Here is a 14,255-nt window from a genome sequence, read left to right as displayed (position 1 = left end):
TTTCGGGAGATGATAATGAATTAAATATTAACACCATGAATATAATTAATAGCATGTAATTTTTTTTTCTTTTGCTGTTTTCTCCCCCTGCTCTTCTCTCTCCTCATTTTTGTGCCTTTCCTGCTTTTTCTCCATCCCCTCATGTCCCTTACGTCTCTTTTCCTCCGCCTGCTCTTCTTTGATTTCCCCACAACCCTAACTTTGCATTTTCAAAGGGGGAGATCTTGGTAAGTACTCACTTAGTGTGGTAGCAAACATTAGAGAACTTGGTAGTGGTGGAGACCATGCCACCCCATAATATCCCCTCCCCCCACCCCCGCCAAAAATAAATAAATAAATAACAGAACAACTAAAAATCCAGCTAACCTTTAAAAACCTCTGCCGTGGCTGCCGCCTGCCAGGCTTCGTGTTGCCCTGGGCTAAGCTGACTCACACAGACACTAACCTGACCACTGCCCCCATCTGGCGCCCACCCCTCCAGCCCATTCCTGACACGGTTTCCTAGTTTCCTGTAGGTCAGGGATGGCAAATACTTAGCTAACACCCCAGGCCTTTCTCCCTTCACCTCCCTGGCCGGGGATGATTTTGCTCAAGCCCTGCAAGAGCTTATTCTTGCCACTGCCACCACTCTGTTTCCAGACAACACCATGCAGAAATTTTCCCCTCCTGCACTCAAGGCAGACATTCTTAATTGATCCAGCACTCTTTTCCTTGTACCTCTCTCCTGTCCTGTGCCCCTGGCAGACATCACTAATTGATCCTGGCATTTTTGTTTCCTAAGCATGTCACTACTCCCCATTCCGTGGCAGATGTGACTAACTGGTCAAGGAATTTTTTCCCCCATGTGATAGCTTTGCACGTGATACCCCTCCTGTACCCGTGACAGACATTGATCAGGAGACTCTCTCCTGGATGCTGCCACTATCCTCCTGCCTCCATAGCAGATACGATGATTGATTAGGCTGTTCTGTTGCACTTGCCCCTGTCCCTTTGCCAATGGCAAACATCACTAATTGATCCTAGTGTCCTTTCCCACAGTGCCCAGAATTCTCACCACAGTGCTACCCATTGATTGGCGAATGGTATTTGCCATCCCTGTTTTAGGTAACACCTCCTCTCTGTGTGTGGCCCAGCCCAGCCTGGCAGGGAGCAGGCAATGCCCACTTCTGAGAGTTGAGCTCTTTTCAAGGTGATTGCCTTTGGGCAGCTGGCTTCCGCCCCAGCTCTCCACCTTGGAGACCATGGCCTGCGCCACCAGCCCTAACCGAGGCCTCCTTCTCCCGGGTTCTCTCCCCCCACACTGGGCGGGCACTACTGCTGCCCTCTGGCAGGGATCTTCTGGTGACCCCGGGATCTTTCCAGTAGCTGAGCTGAACCCCTAACAGGACCTGGAAGATGCAGAAGAGGCCAAAGCTTGCCATGGTTGGGGGCGGTTGCGGGAGGAATGGATCGTCCTTGGGCCCATGGTTCCCACTTTCCCATGTGTCACCCCAATCCCCTTTGAATGGTTTCTTTCCTCCAAACAGCCCAGAGGCATGTTTCTCCCCACACCCACACCCTGAGAAGTTTAGTCATTCTTTTCCTGCCAGATTCCACACCCCTAGCCACGAAGCCCAGCCCTGCCGTGTGCGTGGCTGTGGCTCCTGGGTCTTCCAGCCATGGTTTCCATCCCTGCCCAGGCGACTCACCCAGGGAGGAGGAGGTGGGCCCCAGCTGCGTCACTTCTCCTGGCAGCCCTTCCTCCCTCCCCCAGCATGCCTGCCCCCCGGAGCACGGGAACTCCGCCTGCCTCTTCTATCTCCCCAGCTGACCCTATTCCCGCCGCCCCCGCCCGCCTTTTCTAAGCTCAGTCCCTTGGGCACAAATCTGGCTTTTGGATGAGAAGGCCCGACCACTCCTTTTCCTCTAGACTCAGCGCCTGTGTCTGCCACCGGCAGCTTGCCCCTCCCCAGGTCGGGATTTTGTCTCTGAATCCCCTTGGGCTCCCATACAGGCAGCTCTCTGGGTGGCTCAAGGGCAGAGGGACCTGAGGGGGGCAGTGCTTCTCCAGGCCTAGCTAGCAACCTCCTGCCCCAAGGCTCAGAGGTGCCATTTCCAGCAGGGCCGCATGCCCTGGAGCATGACAAGGGCCCCATCTGCTAGCTTTGACCTCTACCTGACCCAGGGTGGAGGCAGGCGAGCCAGCTCGGCCACCAAGGGGTGGCGGTGGGGGGCACATCTGCCCCCTTGGGAACGAGGCTGGGCCTGGAAGCGTGGAGGCCTTGCCATGTGAGGACTTCTTCTCTGGGGAGCACCCAACACACACAGCCTCCCCCCTGCCCCTGGCTGTCGATCAATGACTGAAGTTTAGAAGCACCCACTTTAGACCTGGACTAAGACAAGGCAGGCCCTACCCTGCCCCTGGGGGAGCGAGGAACAGGCGGGGACAGGCACCCACGCAGCTCTGGAGATGCAGGGGCTCCTTCCGCCCCCGGCCTGACCACCCGTCCCACTTTGCCCGGGACTGAGGGCATTCCCAGGACTTTGAGGACTAAGCCTAGGGACCTCCTGGACAAGCCAGGGCAGGTCGGTCACCCTGCTGCCAGGACTGAGACCATGACCTCGTTGGGGCTGACAATCTCTGCCTGCTGCCTGACGGCCACAAGACTCCCAGGTGCTGTCTCGTCATCTCAGGGAGGGAGAAGCCTTAGCACGGGCTGCCAGCTGGTATTTCAACGGTGGCACAGCCTGGGCAGGGACTTCTATGTGGTGCAGAGGTCCCTGGCCGCTCTGTGGCCGTCTCTGCCTTCCTGGTCTCTGAGACTTAAGAGCTCATTTCCAGCCACAGGCGGGTGGTGGCCCTGTGAAGATTTGGTGTGCCCGGGGGCAGGACAGAGTAGACAGGATGAAGGCCCTCTTGAGCCGCATCCACTAGGGAGGCATGTGGGCCCCAGAGGCAGCCCCAAAGCCCTACCCCACCCTGGGGGTACAGCGCCAGCCCTTCCCCGCTGTCCATGGCCACTGGCAGCCCACCTCCTGCAGCTTAGCCCAGTTTGTCGCTGCCTTGGCCCCGGGTGTCCCTGCCTGCGCAGACTCGTGCTTCCCGCCACCCCGGGATCCCCAGTCCAGAGTGGTGGGAGGCTCCATCCCACAAGCGCCTCCATGGCCCGGGGAACATGGGAGTGTGGCCTCCCCCAGGCTACCTGCGTTTAGCTGTCAGGTGAGTCCCCCACGCAGGCCTGGGTTCCGTCTCCTGCTCAGATGACAGCAGTGGCCAGACGAGCCCCATATAGGGGGTCTCACAGCCCAGAACCCGGATGTGCCAGTCAGAGAAAAAGCCAAAGTGGGGCATGATCCTTGGCGGGTCCCCTGGGCTCAAACTTTTGTCCCCAGCCCTCTGGGTGGAGGAGTCTCTTCATCCTCGTATTCTGAAAAGAGCCTGTGGGGAGGGGAGCCCTGGGGCGGGGGCTGGCCTCGACTCCTGGTCAGAGCAGGTCCCTGTGCCCACCGAGTGCCTGCCTGGGTGAGCCGGGCAGCAGAATCAAGCCTCTGCCCGTTGCCTGGGCGACTCCTCCAGCTCTACATCCACAGCCGCCTTCCACAGGGCACGAGGGGCAGGGCCCAAGGGTGTCGCTGGTACCGCGTCTCACCAAGACAAGTGTGATTCCTTCAGTCACATCCAACGTGACATGCCCCCCCCCCCCCACAAGCCTGGGATGCCCTCCTCTGGGCCCCTTCCAGCTGGGAGTACCTTTTGCCACCTGTGCTAATTCAACCTAACACCAAGCTCAGAGGGGCTCCCCAGGGACCCAGTTCCCAATCACCCTGGGGACTGTGAGTGAGTCCACGTCTGCCCACCCGAGGGCCCCACGTTGGTCTCCGTTGGGAAGTGCTTGGGGCAAGGTGGCCTGGAATCGGGGTGCCTGGCTTTGGGCTGGAGGTGTCTCTGCCATGGTCCCCGTTTTCCCGCCTTGCTAGGGGCGAGGGTGCTGGCCACCGCGCTGGGGCAGGCCGGGCTGGGTGGTGGCCGCTGTCCCCTGCTGAGCCCCGCCCTCCCCCCCCAGGTGATCCGCAGGGGCTGGCTGACCATCAACAACATCAGCCTGATGAAGGGCGGCTCCAAGGAGTACTGGTTTGTGCTGACGGCCGAGTCACTGTCCTGGTACAAGGATGAGGAGGTGAGTGGCTGGCAGGGGTGGGACGGTTGGGCAATGGTGGGTCGTGCTCTCCACACCTCCCTCCTCTGGGTGGCGCTCCCTCAACTTACTGCTCGTTCGGGAAAGGCTCCCTGAGCGCCACCATACCCCGAAGCTTACCATTAGGATGGTATCAGCCAGGGCCGCAGGGTGTCCAAAGGCACTGTGCATCATATCCGAGCCCCTCACGGCCCCCCGTGCGGTTGTGCCTCGTGGGGGCTGGGCTCCCTGAGGAGGAAAGGGGCACGGGGGAGGCTCCAAACTGATCTCACCCTTCAAAATCATGGCAAGGTGGGGGCTTTCAGAGGGGGCACGGCCTGGGGTCGGGGACTCAGGTTCACGCCGAGGCTGCTGGGGTTCCATTTCCTACAGCTAACCCAGACTCAGCCAGGCCCTTAGCCTCTCTGGGCCTCAGTTTCCCCATCCGTGAAGTGAGGTAGAACGGCCCTTGCATCTTTGAGGTGCTCCGTCACGGTGTCTGTCTTGAGATCATTCCACATGTGCTTGGCCTCCTCAGAGGGATGAGGGAGGCCTCTGGGAACAGCACCAGGAATAATAAGCACAGGGCGTGGTGTTGCACGTTGCCTCGTGCCATGGTCTCCCTGAGCCTGTGGACGGGGCTGTGAGTGAGTGCACCCCTGTTCCCTGGCCCAGCGGGCAGCCCCACCGGGTGTTGCCATGCAGGTCCCTCCTCCGCCTCGGCCCATCCTCCCGTCCTGAGTGGCCCATTTCGTGGCTTAGTTCTCTTAACAGAACGACAGTACTGTGGCTTAGTGGCCTGGGAGTGAAGCCACTCCTCTGGTGTGACTGCCTGTTGCCACTCTGACACAGGCTTCCAGGGGCCACCAGCGAGGGCCAGTGTGTTTCTCTGGGCTGCCCTGTGAGAGATAACACAGGCGCTCCCTGTCGTCAAGGTGGTGTTAGGTGGCTCTCGATTTGCGTCTGTGACAGAGGTCCCAAATGAAGGCACTTACAGAGGTGGTCTGTTTCTTGCCCGCCCGGCGAGCTTGGCAGCCCTGTGCCGTGAGGCTGGCCAGGGCCCTGGCTCCGCCTCCCCCATGGCCATCGTAACACATAGCTCCTCCTCGTGGTCCAGGATGGCTGCCCCATGTCCATCACCACGTGGCCACAGGAGGGAAGGAGGTGCCTGACAAGGAAGGCACACGCATCCCTCTGCACACATGCTCCGGGATCTTTGCTTCCGCTCTGTGCTTTGCCCACATGGGATGGCACAGCCTCCAGCCCGGCCCAGGTGCCCCCAGAGGAGAGGCTGGGCTTCTCTGGTCACCCCTGGAGCTGCCCTACCTGGCTCTCCCCCCTTGGGGTTTTGGGGTGACCCCCACACCTGGGGCTTCACCGGCAGCTGACCCCATCCCGGGACAGGCAGGCCTGTGCCCAACCATGCCCAACCATGAGCCTGTATTTCCACCCAGGCTCAGAGACAAGACAGGTAGAACTCTGTTGGCGCCCCTGGGTAGCCCTGTCTTGTTTATGAAGCCCCTGCCCTGTGCCAGCCTCACTGGCTGGGAGAGCCTGCCGTGGTCCCACACGGAGAGCATTGTCTTCTTCCTCCTCCTCAGTAGATACTCACATTCCTTTTGTCAGGGAAGGAAACTGAGGTTCTGAGCAGTGACTTGCCCCCATGTCACGGCGTGGGGAAGTGTCCCCATGCGGTGGGTACAGAACACAGGCTCCCTGACCCGAGGCACCTCAGCCCCACACCTGGACCACTCCCCACTGCCCAGGCAGGAAGCGGTTCCCACAAGTGGCGGGTGTTTAAGAGTAGAATGTCATCATCCCACTCCCCGTGAGGCCAGAGCTCACCGCTGGAATGTCGTGAAGGCTTGGGAGCCCCAAGTCCCCCAAGGGACCTTGTCTGGGTGGCTGCTTCTAAACTGGGGTTGTCCAGGACCCTGGCGCCTTCCTGGGTCGAGATGCAGAGGGAGGGTGGGTGGGACTGGGCATTTCTCAAGGAACCTGCGTGGCCAGATCCGCTCCTCAAAATGGCCGGGGTGCAGTGTGGGTGGGGATGACGCTTGCACTTTTTCTCCCTCTCTTTCCTCCCCCGCAGTCTGAAGCTCAGTCTGCTCTGTGCTGCATCAGCTGTCAGATAAGCTGAGAGCTGGTTCGCACCTTTGGGCTTTGGGGGTCTCCGGGGCAGGAATGCCGGGCCTCGGGCGGTTGGAGAGGGGGCTTCTGGGCCCAAACCCTAGCCTGGCGATTCGCTGTATGGCATCATCGGGAGCTCAGTTTTTGACTTAAGGAGGGGCCCTTCATTTCTTCTTCATCTAGGGGTTGAAAGCAGGAGCCCCAGACCCTCCCTCGGGGCCCCAGAGCAGAGGCAGGGGCAGTGCTGGGAGGAGGGTCGAGCGCCGCTGGCGGTAATGAGAACCAGCAGACCTGTGAATGGGGCCCTGTGTACACCCCAGACACAGAGCTGCCTGGGATTGGGGAGGGGCAGTCGTGAAATCCTGTCTGTCTGTCTGTCCGTCCCCCGCCCTCCCCCCTCCCCGCCAAGTTAGGATCCCAGCAAGGGCCCTGAAAATCACACAACAGGGTGGCCACCCCTGGGGTCAGGCCACCATCGTAGAGAAGCCTCAGAGAGAGGCAAGACACCATATTTCTTTATTAAAAAAAATAAACAAGAGGAGGTGGTTACTGGAGGGTAGGAATAGGAGACTGATTCCACCAGAGCCCCCGACCCCTCAGCCGGTGTCGGGGCTCTCTTTGCCTCTGCCCGGCGCCTCTTTTCCTCCCCGGCGCCCGCCCCCGCCCAAGCCCTTCTTCTTTATTCCAGAATCTTCTGTCCAGGCCTCCAGCCTGTGGGGAGGAGGGCGGTGGGCAGTGGCACTCACCTCCTGGTCTGCCTCGCTGCGTGGGTGGCAGCAAGTTTGGGTGGGGGGCCCATCCTGACGCGCCGCTCGCCCGAGCCCAGCCTAACCAATGTGCAGACTACTGTACACATTCAGAGCCCCCTGAACAGGTAGTCTGAACACTGGGTTGGCGGGGCCGGCTGTCCGTCCTGCGGGCCCCCTGGGCAGCAGCAGGGCCACAGCGCCCCAGCACCTCCGAGCAGGCGAGGAAGCCACTGGTCCGCCCGCGACGATCTGCTTCGTCTCTTCTGACGTGGCACGGCCGGGGCCAGCGCGCATCTGGAGAAAGTTGTGGGTTTTCAGGAAATCCTAAGGAGGCGGGGTGGGGGGGCGGGGGGGAGGGCGGGGGGGTTGGGAGGGAGGGTTTGGGACCGTGGCCTCTGTGTGCAGGAGAAGGTCTCTTTGGGGGTGGGGGCGGGGTACATGCACGCCTCCGTGTCTGTGTGGTGTCTGTTTGTGTCGTGCGTGTGTGTGTGTGGTGTGTGTTTGTGTGTGTGTGTGTGTGTGTGTGTAGAGAGAGAGTGTGTATGCGTGCGTGCGGGCAGCATCAGGAAGGCAGCCTCTGTGCTCTGGGCGGAATCACGCTATAAACACTTCCAGATGTGGTGTCTCACTCGGGGCCCAAAAGGACTGTGACTCAGTTACTTGGCCTTAGCCGGCCAACTGGAAGCTTCCTGCCTCATGACATGATAGGGTGGGAGCAGCAGAGGCTCTTCACAAACTTCCGGGCCGGGAACTCCTGCCCTGGCCCTTTCTAAAGCCCCCCGCCCAAATTCTTCCCTGAGAGGTTGGAGGGCCCCGGGCTCCGCATTCCCTGGCCTGCCTGTACCCTCCTCCCCTGCCCTGGCTTCCAGCATGAATGGGGTTCCCACCTCCTTGGCTCCTCTCCTTGCCCAGAACCCGGTGGACTGACTGACCCTGGAGCATAAGAGTGACAGACAGACAGACAAAAGAAAACCCCTGGCGCCTCGCAAGCACCAGCTCTGGGGTGGGCATGTGCTGGGGACTTTCACAGTGTCCGTCCTCACCTTGCACCAGGAGGACGAGACTCCTACCCATCTTTGACAGCTGAGGAAACTGAGGCAGACAGGGGCAGTGACTTGCCCAAGGGCACATGGCTGGGGAGGGGCCAGGCCCAGCTGAGCTTCTCGCCTCAGTCAGGACTGAGCCCACGCACCGAGCCTGCCACTCGCTCCTGCCTCCCGTTGAGTAGTCCTGAAACTCCAAGTGGCCCTCCACCCTCTGGGAGGGCCCCTGGGTCCCTTCCCCGCCACCACTGTGGCTGCTGTTGATTTGGGGAGGAACCGCCACGTTGGGTTTTGTTCTGAGGCCTTCCGGAGGTCAGGGGTAGGATGGGTGAAAGGAAGTGAGCTGCTGTGTGAGGGGGGCAGGTCTCTCTTCTCCAGAGATGCCCAGGAGGTCAAAGACCAGGAGGGCCGTGGGGAGAACCTGGCTTCTGAAGTCCCACCGCGGCCCAGTCCACCCGCTGCGTGGCCCAGGGCGGCCCACTTCCCTCTCTGAGCGCGATGCTTCCCTGGCAGGGATGCGTGAGAGGGCTCCACGAGCTGCTGGATAAGCAGCATTTCCCATCAGCCCTTGAGAGCTGCTGTGGGTCGAGTGGGAGTCGGGGAGGGGCGGGGGGGTACCCTGATGCTGTGCTTTGGTTTCCTGGTGTAGAAAACCCAGTGAATGCACTGCCACCTCCTCCCCCCGCCCCCAGTAAAGGTTAATAGCAATGCATCTGCACGGGCCTAGGCGTATTGTAGGTGCTTAGCTAACAGGAGGTGGGCTGCAGAGTGGGACTCCCAGCTCGGAGACTCACCAGGCCCGTGCCCTTGACCAAGGGACGCGTCCTCTCTGAGCTGCTTTCCCCAGCAGCCGTCAGGACTGCCATGCCCAGCACTCGGTTGGCACTTTCTGAACAGGGCCACCCCGGCCATCAGCTCACGGGGGCCTCGCTTTCCAGCTCCCTCCCCCGCCCCCACTGCCTGCCCCTCTGTGCCTCTGTCTGTCTCTTTCTCTCGAAAATGGGATCATATTGGTAACTCACTTGCAGGCTCGTCGTGAAGAAGTAGTCATGTTAATGGTTTCATTCACTCAGTGGTTGGAATCTGGGTAGAGTCAGAGTTGGCCAGTTTTGAGCATCCACTGTGTGTCAGCAGTAAACCAAACAGACAGGAGTCTCCACCCCCCGAGGACCCAATGAGTCGGTCTAGGTGACCCTAGGTCAATAAGCAAGAAATGCGGGGTGGCAGGGGAGACTTCTCTGGTCCAGTGGTTGGGACTCCGTGCTCTCACTGCCGAGGACGTGGGTTTGATCCCTGGTCAGGGAACTAAGACCCCGTAAGCCGCGCAGCACAGCCAAAAAAAAAAAAAAAAGATACGTGGTGTGTTGTGTTACATGAGGGGAAGCGCCAAGGGGAAAAGTAGGGGGAGAGTTTGGGGTGGGGTCAGGGCAGGCCTCTCCTGGAGGGTCCCTCTGTACAAAAGAGGCAAGGAGGGCACCAGGCCGGTGTTGGCGGGGGTGGGGGTGGGGCATGCTAGGTGCAAAGGCCCTGGGGTAGGAGCCCGCTTGGGATGTTCAGAGTCACAGAGGCTAGCGTGGCTGGGGCAGGCAAGCGAGGGGGAGGGCGGTGCCAGACTAGCTCACCCGAGGAAAAGCAGCATGGGAGGCGTCAGGTGTTGGCGGTGGTCCTCCTGGTAGAGTCCAGCCCAGGGCAGCCTCAGGGCCTCAGTTAAACAGCCCAGGGTGACCCCTCCCCTTTCACCCTCAGGAGAAAGAGAAGAAGTACATGCTGCCTCTGGACAACCTCAAAATCCGCGACGTGGAGAAGGGCTTCATGTCCAACAAGCACGTCTTCGCCATCTTCAACACGGAGCAGAGGTGAGTGCCCCCGACCCCGACCCCCATCCCCCAAGGTCCCAGGGAGACCAATGGCCCTTGTTCAATCATTCTTCAGTGTCCACCGAGCACTTGCTGTGAACAGTCCCTACCCTGGGGTCTTACATTCCAGAAAGGGTGTCAGTCAAGAAACAGAAAAGTGCTTCTGTGGGGTGGTCAGCGGGGTGGGGAGGCTGAAACAATGCAAGAGCCGTGGAGGGTTCTGAGCAGAGGAGGGATGGGACCTGGCTCTGGTGCTCACCGGCGCCCCCTGGTGGCCACGAGGGGAACAGGCTGAGGAGGCGAGCTGGGAGACGAGGGAGGAGACGCTTGCACTGGCCCAGGTGGGAGATGGTGGGGCTGGACCCAAGTGGGGCTGAGGACATAGAGGAGGAAGGGGTGGATTCCAGTAGAGCGACTGAACTCCTGGCGGGTGTGGGTATGAGAGCAAGAAAGGTGTTGCTGAGGGACTGAGCTGCCATTGGCTGACATGGGGAAGGCAGAGGCAGAGTAGGCTCGGGGCCAGTCGGAGTCTGGGTTGGGGTGATGCTGAGGGAGAGGGGCTTGTGAGACACCACGTGGGGCACAGGGGAGCCAGCTGGGTAAGTATGAGAGACTGGTGTTCAGGAGTGCGCTCCGGGCAGGAACGTGAATTTGGGGAGTTGTCGTTGTGTGGAGGTGTTTCAAGTCTAATGGGATGAGATTCCCTGAGCCAGTATAACAGAGAAGAGAAGGGCCCAGGAGGCTCTCAGTAAACCCACGCCAAGGGGCGTTGGTGGGAGACTTTAGCAAAAGCAAAGATACTTCTCTCAGCTCAGGAAGAGACCCAGTTGGCAGGAGGTCTGAGAGCAGGCGGAAGGGCTGAGCATGGACCCAGGAGGGCCCCTGCCCAGACTCACACCCTCATCCAGGGAACCCCCAAGTCAGGGGTCAGCTGTCAGCCAGGGCCTGGTGGTTCTTCATGACTGGCCAGCAGGCAGTGACATCCTCCCTCTTGGCCCCAGGACCACCTTCCCCACTGCCCATCCACACGCACCAGATCCAGCTGAGCCACCTGTTTTGTGCAAGAATCGTTCTATCCTGCTTTGCTCTGGGCTGGCCTAAAACTCTTGAGACCCACTTTGACCATCAGCTGGCTCCAAAAACCTTTATAACCCTTTTAGGCTCATCTCTCCCTACCCCCCACCTCCCCTGCCTAAGAAACCCTAGGGTGTGTGGGAGACCCTGGGTTCTGCGATGGGACAGGCCTGCTGGGAAGCTCTTCCTGGCTGTGTAACGCCAGACAGCCATCCCACCTCCCTGGCCCTGTGATCCCCTGTGCAGCGGGCGGTGGCGGGGGGGGGGGGGCGGTGAAGATATTACCTAATGTATCATTTAGTGGTGAGTTCGGGAAACCCAGATTGATAGTAGCAGAAACAAGATAGAAGTTGGGGTTTTTTATGTAAATCAAGTCCAGACTTTACCATCTGGTGCAGGTTGGACAACCCCACAGGCATCCAGGCCCAGGCCCTCCTTCTTATTTCTCAGCTCTCCTCCTCTTTGTCCAAGATGGCTGCTCAAACTCCAGCCATCATGATGATGTTCCAGGCAGCAGGAAGGAGGAGGAGCAACAAAGACATGCTCCCTTTCCCTGCTCTCAGCTCCTTCCAGAAGTCTCAGGGCAGCCACTCACTGACTGCTGGTTGGCCTGAGCACTGTTGTGAGGCCATCCGTGCCTAACCTCAGACCCAGATCTCACTCGAAGACTTTGGGACAGCTTGGCCGTCTCAGTCACACCTGCCCTGTGGGACAGGATGGCATGCGTGTAGCATGGATCCTGGCCTATATATGGAGAACACTGCCCATAAACACTGGTTAGTGTCTGTCCGTTGTTCCCCCAGCCTTTTGGCTCTGCACCTTCCGCTCACAGACCCACATTTGCCCAGCAGTTCACAAGCCTTTGCTGGGAGTTTCAGTCCTGCCCTGGCCAGTTCCACCTCCCTCCCAGGAATCGGGGCACATGCTGGACCTTTACTGTCCAAGGCAGCAGCCACTGGCCACATGTGACTGTTTATTTATTTTTATTAATTTTTATTGGAGTTTAGTTGTTTTACAATGTTGTGTTAGTTTCTGCTCTACAGCAGAGTGAATCAGCTATACGTATACATATATTCCCTCTTTTTTGGATTTCCACATGTGACTATTTAAATGTAAATTGATGGAAATAAAATAAAAATTTACATTCACTTTCTCGGCCACGCTGGCCCCATTCCTGACGCTCAGAAAGAAGCCACCTGTGGCTCGTGGCTGCTGCGTCAGGCCAGAACGTTCTTTTGGATGATGCGGCTGTAGCTTCTCTAGAAAACACCTTGACAGGAGCTCCCCAACTGGCGGAGGGTGTCGTGGGTCACTGCCCACTTCTGGAGGGGTCGTTGGCAGCCTTTGGCTCCTCCAGGAGAGCATAAAGGAGGGGATGGGCAGTTCCCAGGGGAAGGAGAGGAGTAGCTGAGCCCACAAACAAAACACTGCAGATGCCTCTAGATGCAGACTCTTGCTGAGCACACGCCCTGCTCTCGGCACGGTTTTGGGTGTTACAGGCACGAATTCACGGTACCTCCATCAGCCCAACGGAGTGCAGGGGCTGCTGCCATCCTGGGGCCTCTGGTCATGAGTGCCCCCGGTCAGGGGTGAATCCTGGTCAGTCAGGCCAACCCCAGGGCCTGAGCTCCAGCTCACTGCACCCACCGGGCCCACGGGCAGGGTCAAGCATGCGCCTTTCCCTCCCTCCCTCTCACCGCAGGAACGTCTACAAGGACCTGCGGCAGATTGAGCTGGCCTGTGACTCCCAGGAGGACGTGGACAGCTGGAAGGCCTCATTCCTCCGAGCCGGGGTCTACCCTGAGAAGGACCAGGTGAGGAGCGCCCTGCCCGGCCGGCACACCTTGGGCTGAGCTGACCCCACCTGGGAGAAGGGCGGCCAGCATCTCACGGGATGGGTCATTTCAGGCTGTGTTTGCCAGCACTCTCTGAGGGCATGTAGCCCATACCCTCTTGAGCAGACAAAGCAGAAAGGGCTGGGGAGGGTTCTGTCATCGGCGCCCAGAAGGTTCTCCAACTAAAGTCAAGGACAGGGACACACGTGGACCAGGATCCTGTCTGCTTTGTTCTCTCTCCTTTTTTCCTGTCCTTGAGGCGGAGTGAACATGGCCCCCAAATTAACATGTTCCAATCCCCAGGTGAGAGGCACTAGCCCATCTTTGGACTGTGGTCACCCCCAGGTCCGGGCAGCTCAGCCCAGGGGCAGGCAGGGCCACGTGGTGCCAACGCGGCCATGAGGGGCCAGCCCCAGAGGGTCAGCTGCGGGTGGGGTAGGGCAAGCAATCCCCAGAGGAGGGGTGCTCCCCACGCTGGACTCAGGCTGCAGTCACCCCTCATGGCCTCCCCTCCCCGCTTGCAGGCAGAAAATGAGGACGGAGCCCAGGAGAACACCTTCTCCATGGACCCGCAGCTGGAGCGGCAGGTGGAGACCATTCGCAACCTGGTGGACTCCTATGTGGCCATCATCAACAAGTCCATCCGTGACCTCATGCCAAAGACCATCATGCACCTCATGATCAACAATGTGAGTGCCTGCCCCTCCAGGTCCCCCTTCCCCCAAGACGGGGCGGCCACAGCCAGATTTGGGCTGATCACAGTCTGTATAAAATCAGAAATGAGAGTGAGGGCTTCCCTGGTGGCGCAGTGGTTGAGAGTCCGCCTGCCGATGCAGGGGACACGGGTTCGTGCCCCGGTCTGGGAAGTTCTCACATGCCGCGGAGCGGCTGGGCCCGTGAGCCATGGCCGCTGAGCCTGCGCGTCCAGAGCCTGTGGTCTGCAACGGGAGAGGCCACAAAAGTGAGAGGTCCACATACCACAAAAAAAAAAAAAAATGAGAGTGAGTCTCACCACCTTTTAAACATCACAGTCAGGATCCTCAGCCTCTCTTGGGAAATGAGAAGGTACAGACACACGGGGCTCACACCCCCGTTTAATCGGGTCATTGAAGCTATCACCACGCTTGTGCATTTGCTCTAAAGTTTTCCAGCCTTACAGTAACCCTGGGAGAGGGCCTGCTATCATCCCCATTTTATAGACAGGAAAACAGAGGCCCAGAGAGGTCAAGAAGCCTGACCCAAGTCACTCAGAAGAGTGAGGGGTGGGATTCAAACCCAGGCTGAGTCTGTCCCCAGCTGTGACCTCCTGGTGGCCTGCAGCCCGGCCTGCCTTCACCCCAGGGTGTTACCTGCTACCTCCGGGGCTCCTGAACCTCTCAGGGTATCAGGCTTCTCTTCGGTGAAATGCAGCTGT

General features: G+C 59.4%; 1 protein-coding gene across 11 annotated transcripts in view; it reads left to right on the top strand.

The window, feature by feature from the left end:
• Window positions 1-14,255, top strand: part of DNM2 (dynamin 2) — a 92,774-nt gene that overhangs the window by 71,404 nt on the left and 7,115 nt on the right. For 8 of the 11 annotated variants that reach the window (XM_060297125.2, XM_030879705.3, XM_060297124.2 and 5 more), the window contains 5 exons: window positions 216-227; window positions 4,044-4,157; window positions 9,823-9,932; window positions 12,709-12,820; window positions 13,366-13,530. In XM_060297125.2, the coding sequence (XP_060153108.1) occupies window positions 216-227; window positions 4,044-4,157; window positions 9,823-9,932; window positions 12,709-12,820; window positions 13,366-13,530 (513 nt within the window). The remainder of the gene's footprint in view (window positions 1-215; window positions 228-4,043; window positions 4,158-9,822; window positions 9,933-12,708; window positions 12,821-13,365; window positions 13,531-14,255) is intronic. The other 3 variants (XM_030879703.3, XM_030879701.3, XM_030879702.3) reach the window with 1 other exon arrangement.

The sequence above is a fragment of the Globicephala melas genome, chromosome 3 (assembly GCF_963455315.2).
Source record: "Globicephala melas chromosome 3, mGloMel1.2, whole genome shotgun sequence".
Classification (NCBI taxonomy): Eukaryota; Metazoa; Chordata; class Mammalia; order Artiodactyla; family Delphinidae; genus Globicephala; species Globicephala melas.
The sequence above is the reverse complement of the archived record's forward strand: the minus strand, read 5'-3'. Positions and strand labels throughout refer to the sequence as shown.